General features: G+C 50.6%; 1 protein-coding gene across 1 annotated transcript; it reads right to left on the bottom strand.

The window, feature by feature from the left end:
- Positions 1 to 808: 808 nt before the first annotated feature.
- Positions 809 to 1771, bottom strand: LOC133909871 (probable mediator of RNA polymerase II transcription subunit 26a). Its single transcript, XM_062352415.1, has one exon. The coding sequence runs from the start codon at positions 1769 to 1771 to the stop codon at positions 821 to 823; it is 951 nt and encodes a 316-aa protein (XP_062208399.1). The 3' UTR covers positions 809 to 820.
- Between the last annotated feature and the right edge of the window lie 8341 nt (positions 1772 to 10112).

Below are 10112 nucleotides of genomic sequence, written 5' to 3'. Positions count from 1 at the left end.
TACTCAATGCTTCATAAGAGTTTTATTCCTACAACTTTCAATTTCTATGCCAGCAATTTAGTTTGATTCTTTTTCCGTTATTGTTGTGTCATCATATGCAGTAAGTAGGATTAACATCCGAGTGCTGTGCAAATCTCATTGCACTATTGGATAAGCCATTGCCCTCAAGAATCAAGATGTTACTCTGCCCTGAAGCTTGGTGGCTTCCATCTGACTGCTGAATCTGATTGACTTGACATGTGATCGTGTCTTCCAAATTTCCAGCTTGGACAGCGGTGGTAGACAGTGGAGATTCCTATGAAATCTCAAAAAAGCCTGGAAGCAATGCAATCTGAAACCCTATGGCGATGAACTGGCTGATCTGACCGAGGCATTTCCAGCAGTAGTGAAGTATGAATTTCTAGCTGATGACTGTGAAACGTCACAATCAATGGGATCGAAATCTGATTCTGGAATTCTTAACTGTCGAAGATGATAGCTACTCACTTGTTTATACACCAATACTGTTAAGTAGAAATGTATTGATTGGCATGTAGTGGACCCCCATTGTTACCTGCTCTTGTAAACATGTCATTGGTTTACTGCCCACCTTCCAGGCATGTGTTTCGTTTGTAAAGAAAGGAAGATTCTCGAACGATTTCAAGAATTTATAACAAAATGCATGTCAATATGATCATGCTATATAACAAGAGACGAAGAATTTTTACAGTGTTTTACACGTACAGAACAGGCGGAGTCGACAATCTGGTTGCAGAAAGGAGCAGAACATAAACAAGCTACAAGATCTTGAGTACGACCTTGGCCTCTCACTCACAAAGCCCTAAACCCTACGACTACGAACCGACGACGACGTCAAGAAGCGCCTCTCGGTCGTCGAGCTCTTTCGGCTCCACTCCATCTCCCTCATGATCGGGTGTGGATGAGTCTTCCGCGGCCTCTGCTCGACTACCTCCGGTGTCTTGCGCTGCCGCTTTGCGTCCTCTGCCTCTCTGTTGTAGCCGTCGCGGGGCTTGCGCTTTGCAGCCTCCGTCTTCTCGCTCCTGATGCGGTCGCCGCCGCCACTGGCAACGGCAGGCGGCATCTTCTTGGGCAGATCTGGGATCTTGGTATCTTGCTTCATGTGCGCTTGAAGAACTGTGTACTCACGGTCGCTGGGGGCGTAGCCGTCCTGGAGCTTGCGCTGTGCAGCCTCCGTCTTCTCGCTCCGGGCCCGGTCACTGCCGACGACGCGCGACGTCTTCCTGGGTGGCTCTGGGATCTTGGTACCTTGCTTCGTGTCCGCTTTGAGAACAGTGGACTCACGGTCGTTGCGGACGTCTCCGGTGAAGGGAGGGGCGACCGCCTTGCGCTCCGGCGGTATCTGCGACAGCTTCTCCAAGGCGGCTCTGACCGTGGAGAGGTGGCCCTCGATCGTCGCTCTCCACCCGCCGAAGATGTCGCGCGCGAGGCAGCGGACCCGCTCGGAATCGTGCTTCCGCAGGTCGCCGACGGCCCTGGCGATGTTGGTGGTCGTCAGCATCGCTGGCGTCACGGGCACCACCCTCAGCGTCTCCAGCGCCAAAGCCATCGCGTCGTCCAGCAGCAAGCAGAGCCCCTCCGCGCGCTCGCCGTCGTCGTCTGCGGCGTCGCAGAGCATCTCCACGAGGTCGCCCCTCGCGCGGCAGTGCTCTGCGCGGGAGGCGCCCGGGTCAGCGGCCTCGATCGCGGCGTCAATGGCGTCGAACGCCTCGAAGAAGCGCTTCCACCGGCGGAGCGGGCTCTGCCCAGCCATGGCGCGCCGGCGCGCGAGTGCAGACTCTCCCCTAGCCCCTAGATGGCTAGACGCTAGCTACCGATCGGGAGATGTGTAATGTGAGATGAATAGATGGTGAGGGAGGAGGCCTTCGCTGGCTTATATGGACACAGGAATCCGAACACCGAGCGGAGTGGTTGTTCGTCTCCGACGCGGACTTGCGGAGACGGATTGAGCTCGAGTGCCCGCGTTTTCCTCTGCATCCGGATGAACAATGGCTCGTTCCGAATTCACGCGTGCCGCCCACGCAATTTCTCTCCGAATTCAAACACTAGTAGATCGCATACTTCAGGTACACTACGCTACTAGCCATGCATGTTCGATCTCCTTCCTTCCCGATAAATTAGAAAATCAAATCGTGTTCCACATCTCACTCATAAAAGGAAGATAATTTATTTAGATATTTATGTCACAGTTCTGCGGAATCGATGTTACTCGTCCTCGACATGTTCGGATTTCGGAATTCGACAGCGAGTAATTTATTTGGATATTTATGTCACAGTTCTACGAAATCGATGTTACTCGTCCAGTCGTCCTTGACATGTTCGGATTTCGGAATTCGACAGCGAGAGCGAGGAAGAAAGGAGGAAAGGGACATTAGCCCATCTATCAGATTTAGTAACAGGCAGGTGGGTTGGGTGAATGGGCCAGAAAAGCAGGAGAGGGGCTGGGCCACAATAGAGGAAGCTTTAATCCATATTTAAATTCAGATAGATTCAGAAAATCAATCGAGTTTGACGACTTAGCAACTAACACAAATTTTGTTGGAATTTTCCGAAAATTATTTATGGGATATCTTTTACTATAGTAAATGGCGAAGCGTTCTCCAGGAGCAAGAAATGTACCTTTTTTTTTAAAGGAAAGAAAGGACTAGGGAGGTTCGACATTGAAGTACGGGGAAAAACAGGTAAGTTTAGCTTCAATAGAAATCTCTTTATGGCCTGAATGTTTTTTAATTTTCTATTTAATTTAATTTGATATGTTTAAATTGCATGAATGGTTTGGGGAAAATAAGAAATGGCTTTTCAAATATAGAAAATAGTTCCATAAAATTTCCAAAAAAATCATAAGTGGCCAAATAAATAGTTATAATCCAATTTGAAAATTGTATGGCCCTTAAAGGCATGACAGGCCTTTCCACTCTATCTCACACTTGTGACGTGTGGAAAGATTCATTTGCTACAACATCTATAGCGGAGCGAACTATGGATGGCAACGCGTCGCGTAGGGTGCGGGTTCAGTAAAATCCGCCCGCTGATATGAGTTTGCTCGATCTTCTAAAGGTAATATGATAAGTCGATTAGGTGGAGTATTGACGTTGATGATCCAAAGGTTACAACCAGAATAGATCGAGAATCCTCGCAACCACTACACCACTACTCTGTAGTTATCAACCGTGCTAAGACGCGGTTGACCTCATCATGAAGGCTATTTCTGTAAGAGAATTAAGAACACAAGCAAGAAGAGTATATGCAATCTGAATATTATTGATTACCAATGAAATGCTCGAGTTTAGGGTTCTAAAACGGAATAATCTAAGCAAAATCTGAGCCTAAACTACGGCAACTACTGTATATATATATATAGGGGAATGTGAAGATGTTGCCCTAGGGTTGTATGGACGCGAGAAGAGGCGTACACAACCTAGACTCTAACCCCGACACGATTACATGACCCGACAAGGTCCAAAACGGTGACGCAACATCTTATTCCTTCGACTCTGACTAAACTATAAAGAATATTTGGTCAAGCCCAAATCCATTGGAAGGGGGATAGTCATAAGCTTTCCAGCAAGTCCAAGATCGTCTCAATTGGACTTCGTATGTGAATGTTATGCCCGTTTTACTGGCGTGTTAACATGAGATTTCAAGATGAATTTAGAGTTCGACTTGAGCTCGACTTGTTGTTCGAGTAGACTTGGCACTCAAGTGATTACGTTCATGTGAGCTTATGATGCCTCTCCTATAGTCCTAAGATGCTAACTCTCGCATACGAAGTCCATCCATCCAAGAAGGCATAAACAGTGAGTAACGAGTTCGCCTAGTGGTTTAATTATCGCGCACGTGTTCTTATAATTGGTCCTTGTACGATTTGAGTATTATTAGAAGTGTTACTCGTATATAAAGGAGCCATGTCCTCATCACCCATTACGAAACCCAAAATTGGAAACCCGACCCACACCTAAATGCCTAATCGAGTTGAAATGTGCCCCTGCACCCGAACCCAGTGGGGACTGAAAACTCGTCGGGGATCCATCGGGTCTTGCACCGGAGGGGTGACCAGGCAGGCGAGGCACCGAAGTCGAAGGGGAAGGTGAGGCGTCGAGGCCAGAGGGATATCCGAGCGGGCGGCCCTGACAGGCGAGCGCCGAGGCCGAAGGGGCCACCGGGCAGACAACGCTGACGGGCGGAGGGGGCGGCGCAGTGGGGGCTGCACAGATTTTGGGGACTGGTGACATGTGGCAACGACGGTGGCAATGGAGGGGCGGGTAGAGGGGGCAGCGTAGAGGGGGCTATGCGGAGGGGGCTGCACAGATCCAGGTGATCAATGGCATAGAGGGAGCTGCGCGGTTGAGGCTGCGTAGATCCAGGTGGTCGGTGGCACGTGGCGACGACGGTGACACTGGAGGGGCGGGGAGCAATATGTGGGTGCGCCGCTTGTGGCCACAGCGATGGTGCTGGAGGGGCGGGCAGCAGCGCGTGGGAGTCAAACGGGAGCAACCGAATGGGAATCAGGCCAAGGAAAAAAAATGGGAGTTGGGCCAACTGAGTGGGTTGTATGGTTCGGGCCGATTGGTTCTTTCAAGTGACCTAATGGGCACCCATTGGCGAAAATGAAAACTCGAGCCTGACCTGACTCAATTTGGGTACCAGACCCAACGGACCCATGGGCGGAAAATAAAACTCGAATTCAAACCCATCGGGTGCTAAACCCACGAGTCCAATTGTCATCCCTAGAGCGGACAGGGGTAGATCCATAAAAAGTAGACATCAGGGTCATACTAAGCAAGTATGATTGTTTAAACTAGGTCTCTTGTAAGAGTAAGAGTTTTTCTTAAGAACTAGCAAGAAGTCATTGAGTCACGCCACCTAGCATCTCTGCCTTGGGAGCAGAAATAAAGTATAGCTCTGCCTTGGGAGCAGAAATAAAGTAGGGTTCGCTGCAGTTTTTGCACTATATTCATTTTAGAAACAAGTCAAGAAAGGATTTACTACATTGAAATCAATATTTATACATGCTTCCTATAGTTCAGGAAAAAAAGTTGTTAGTCGACCGTGTGAACACACGCGGCATGGCAGTCATGGTTAGGGTTGAGGGTTTTCTCTAGCAGAGGCTTTCTCGGCTTAGAAGAAGGTTCCTAGGAGGCAGGCATGAGCGATGGAGGGTAAAAAAGGGCTGGGGCGATTGCGACGCAAGGTTAGCATGGTGGTAGGTAGTGTCGGTTGATCCTGTGGTGAAGACCCACCAGAGTTGGGGGAGGTGGGTGTTAGGGGATAATCCCTGACAATGAATCCAGAGTGTACCGAATGACGTGCGTGTTGATTTACGTTTCTTATGGGTGTATATCAAGCGAACTCAAGAACACAAGGATTTATCCAGACCTACACCTGACAAAGCCTAGCTATTCCTAACTCACCATGACAGTGGGTAAGCACGCTCATCCTGCTCTGGTCGTCCTGCAAGACTAGTACCATCACCGAACACTGTCACGCTCACCCGTCAGGCCATACGGGACACTGCAACACCATGTCGTCCCATGATCATGCTCGCCAAAAGAGAGTGTCGAGGAAAGAAAAATACTCGAGTGGACAATATTAAATAAGACTTGACTGGTTAGGTGAGTACCTACCCTACAACCAGCAAGGGCTGGTCGAAGGGTCTTCTACCGTGTCCAAGGGGCTGGTCGCATGAGCCCCACCCTAGTCGCGTGGTGAGGCCATGGTCTTGAAATATTTTACAGCCAGTTGACATTTGGTGGTGTGGGAACCCCTGTTAGGGCACCCCCTAACCCATTACATCGATAATAGCACCTAATCTCCCTCATAGATGTGGTGGACTGAGTGGTTTATCACAAAGATCCATAGTCACCACACGCAATGTGGTCGTGGTCGGGTTTGGTCACATCACTTGGGCCCCAAGTGATCATAAGTTTGCCTAGGGAGTGGTCATCGACGTAGCCTACTTTAGTGATTAACTCAGGAAACTGCATCCCGACGGGAGGTTAAGCGTCCAGAGAGAGGGACAAAAAATGTGGAAGAGATAAACATTAATCGCTGTTGGACCCGAGGGAATTTTGGTTCTCGACGTGCGACCTTTGGAATTTTGACCATACCGAACCCCACGGTGGTTGAGATACCATGATAGCCCTTTAAATTGGAGCACCCATGTTTCCCCATGAATCCTTTTGTCACCTCCCTTAGTCTCTAAGATTTCGCACTCAGAGCCCTTCGTCTCCGTCTCCATTCTTGCCCTCAAAGCTTTTTCCTTTGTCATCCGATGGCGTGCACCGGTAGTGAGCCCGCCTTCCCCAGAACCAAGTGCAACGGAGGGAGACTGAAAGTGATGTACGATGCCGGCCTGCTCACCCGCCGCCTTTCCTCGAGGTACCACTCCTGGGAGAGCACGCCTCCTCCCCGCTAAGGGAAGATCATATTGTTCATCTCATTCTTTTTGGCAGGCCTCGTGTCACCCTTCTCCAAGTTCTTCACCACCGTCATCTCCTTATACGACGTCTGTCACCTCCATCTCAACCCTAATTCCATTGTTATGCTGAGCATTTTTTGCTCACCTGTGTGAAAACTTCGTCGGGGTCTAACCGTGCCTCAACCTCTTTCAGTTCTTCTACACATGTCGGTCGGTGACCGGACCAGCCACCGAAAGTTGCGGGTTCCACCTTCATGATAGTGCTGTGGACTCCGACATTGAGGTGGTCCTCAAGTCGTTGTGGTTGGGCTAGAGGGAGGATTGGTTCTACCTCGTTGATGATAGCTCCTTGGACAAACTCTGCATGCTAAGCGCGCCAAGGTAGGTCACAGACAACTAGGGAATTCACCCACGACTACTCCGGAGCTATTGACCCTAGCCATGTGGGTTTGCCAACTTCGAGAAGCTGGGCTGACAGGATCGGACCTCGTCAGTGACTTCATCAAGTGCCGGTTGAGCCCAAAGTGGAGGCGAGCATATCCAGCTTTTTTGTACTTTGGGCCAAACGATGTCACTTGGGAGAGCTTCATAGGTAACCCCGCCTCCGTTTCCTTGGTGTAGCCTTTTTGGATAGGTGTGCGACCTCCCACGTCTCTTCTGTTATTCAAATCTTATTGACGATGTCATCGACTCTCAAGTCCAAATCCTAATGTCGACTTCCCTGAGGAAAGACAGTCCTCCGGCCGACGCACTTGCACTATGTGATCTCACCCCGCCGGAGAGAGCACAACTCAGGAGGGTAAGTTTGGCATTTCCAAAATTCCCGCCCCAATCCTTGTCGTGGTATAGATTTTCATGGTTGGCACCATTGCAGGGTCTCCATGAGGTCGACGTTCTGCTCCTGATCATCGACGAGGTTCTGGAGGTCTCCAATCAAGCTACCTTAGGGAGAGAAGTTCATCACGACCTCCACCGCGACGCACAACAAAGCATGGCCTCGCCTCCTCCTAATACATCTGGCCGTGCCTCCAAACCGTCTGGTCACAGCGACAGTCAGATTTCTTAGGACCAAATATAGACCATAGGCAAGAGGTCTTGCGAGTAGTGTTGGTCATCAGAGGAGCAACCAGGTTCCTCCTAAGCCACTGGGGAGTGACCAGACTGCTCGTAGTAAATCGTCGACCCTGGGCAGAGGTTCGACGAGTGGTCCTAGCCCACAGGGGAGCGACCAATCTCACCCTGAGCTAGCCGGAGGTGACTAGCTAATCGCCAAACCTTCATGCAAGGGGAGAAGAGAACGACAGAGTATTTGGCTTCCACGGAGGTGTCCAAGTGTGCCCGTGGGACACTGACCACTCCCAGTTCGATGGCAGACATAACCTCCTCCTCGCCTGGTTAACTCAGTGGCTTCGCGAGGTCAAAAGTTATGCTCACACCTTCGACCACGTGGTAAGTCCTCCTATTAGACATAGGTACTTCGAGTTCTTTCCTGACTCTGCAATTTGTTGTCACTGCAGATCTTCCCCCTGCCCCCATCCACGACCACGGCTAAAACTCCTCCTCCGGTGACTCAGTAGGATGATCCAGCCCCTAAGCCATCAGTGGCCCTGATGCCAGAAGCGCTAGCCATGACCCCCGTGCCTTCAGAGACAATCGTGGGGCCCGTTCCTACCTTCGACCTGCTCTCCTTGGTCGCCAACCTCCCCACCTCCATCAGCAAGCTGATCGCTGAAAAGGAGGTAGAAGACCATAGATGCGCCGAGCTAGAGAGGTTGGTGGTCGAAGAAAAGGAGGCGAGGTGTGCCCTTCATCAGGAGAATGCCACATTTCAGCAGGAGAAGGCAGCACTTCAAGAGGACAAGGTAGCGTTCATCGCTCGACATTCCAAGTTGACGGAGGATGAGTGGATGACCCGCGGCTTTCTTCATGCTGCCTTCATGGCGATGCGAAGGGGTGGTGGAGTACGTAGGGTCTCTTTTCCGAGTGGAGACCATCGAAGAGTAAATATCATATTATAACTTTGGCTTGTATCATACTTTCAATGAAGTTTTTCATTTCTTTGATGGGCTTATGTCGTTGTAGTGGTCATAGAACCTCCTACTCGCTCCGAGCCCTCGACCACAGCCATCGACGACACCAATGACCAGTGCAGTTAGGAAGTGGTGGCCGAGTGTGAACTCGGATTCACGGCAGAGCGAGAGAACCTGCAGCGCGATCTTCGAGGTGTGTCAGTTTTGCCATAGACTATGCCACGTGTAGCCTTAGGCTAGCCGAGTAAGACCCGACCAACTAAGTCCTGTGTGTTTTGCAACCTATTTCTTCGACCAGCTTGTCATGAGAAACTGCCCACGGTACAATGGGACATGGAGAGGAAGGCGAGGGACAACGACCAATGGTAGGTGTATTTTTACGATTGCCTTAGTCGGGCATTCACCCCCTTTGACTCGCTACTCTAGGCCACTGGTGTCCATGTTCGTCCAACTCCCGGGGATACCGTAACCAGCCATATCGACTAGTTCTTGGTGGCCTCTGATGAAGCGGGTGACCTCGAGCAAAGGCTTCATGAGATCATCAACGACCACCTTTATGTTGTTAGAGTCTTTGACACCTACTTTGCGAGCAGTGCTGGTCATTAGATGAGTGACCATGCTCACCCTGAGCTAGCCGAGGGTGACCAGACTACTCATAGTCAATCTTCGATCCTAGGCAGAGGTCTGGGGAGTGGTGCCAGCCTGCATGGGGAGCAACCAGTCTCGCCCTGAGCCAGTCGGGGGTGACTAGACATCTCGCCAATCCTCCGTGCAAGGGGAGAAGAGATCGGTGGAGGATTCGGCTTCCGCAGAGGCATCCAAGCATGTCCATGGGACATCAACCGCTCCCAGCTCAACAATAGACAAGACCTCCTCCTCGTCCGGTCAATTCAGTGGCTTCGCGAGGTCGAGAGTTGTGCTTACCCCTTCGACCACGCGGTAAGTCCTCCTGTTAGGCATAGGTACATCAAGTTCTTTCCTAACTCCCCAATTTTTTGTTGTTGTAGGTCTCTCCCACCCCCACCCCCCACCCCCGGTCCATGACCCCAGTCAAAACTCCTCCTCCGATGCCTCAACACGATGCTCCAGCCCTTGAGCCATCAGTGGCTCTAATGCCTAAAGCACTCGCCATGACCCCCGCACCTTCAGAGCCTATCATAGGGCCCGCTACTACCTCTGATCTGCTATCCCTAATCACTAGCCTCCCCACCTCCATCAGCAAGCTAATTGATAAAAAGGAGGTGGTAGACCATAGATGCACCGAGCTAGAGAGGCTGCTGACCGAAGAAAAGGAGGTGAGGTGCGCGCTTTAGTGGAAGAATGCCATGTTTTAACAGGAGAAGGACGCACTTCAAGAGGAGAAGGCCATGCTCGTTGCACGACATTCTAGTGGGAACACACTAGAGGTGGTCCGATCTTCACGACAGTATGTGATGAACCAAGGATAACTAGCTACGAACAGCAAGGGTACTTAGCTTTTTAACCTACCAAGTTTGGATGTGACCAAGCGACGGGGAGAAATGATCTGAAGCCTCATGGACTCCAACTCGATCTCTAAACGATCACAGAACCACAATCTAGGACTAATCCACGCAAAAAGGCCCAAAACCCTAGAGCACGAATTCGGGGATTTCATAGTCATCTCT

This window comes from Phragmites australis, chromosome 2 (assembly GCF_958298935.1).
Source record: "Phragmites australis chromosome 2, lpPhrAust1.1, whole genome shotgun sequence".
Lineage (NCBI taxonomy): Eukaryota > Viridiplantae > Streptophyta > Magnoliopsida > Poales > Poaceae > Phragmites > Phragmites australis.
Note: the sequence above shows the minus strand (reverse complement) of the source record. Positions and strands in the feature narration are given on the sequence as shown.

Coding starts and splice junctions, on each gene's coding strand:
- LOC133909871 (XM_062352415.1), bottom strand. CDS start 1,771: ATGGCTGGGCAGAGCCCGCTCCGCCGGTGGAAGCGCTTCTTCGAGGCG.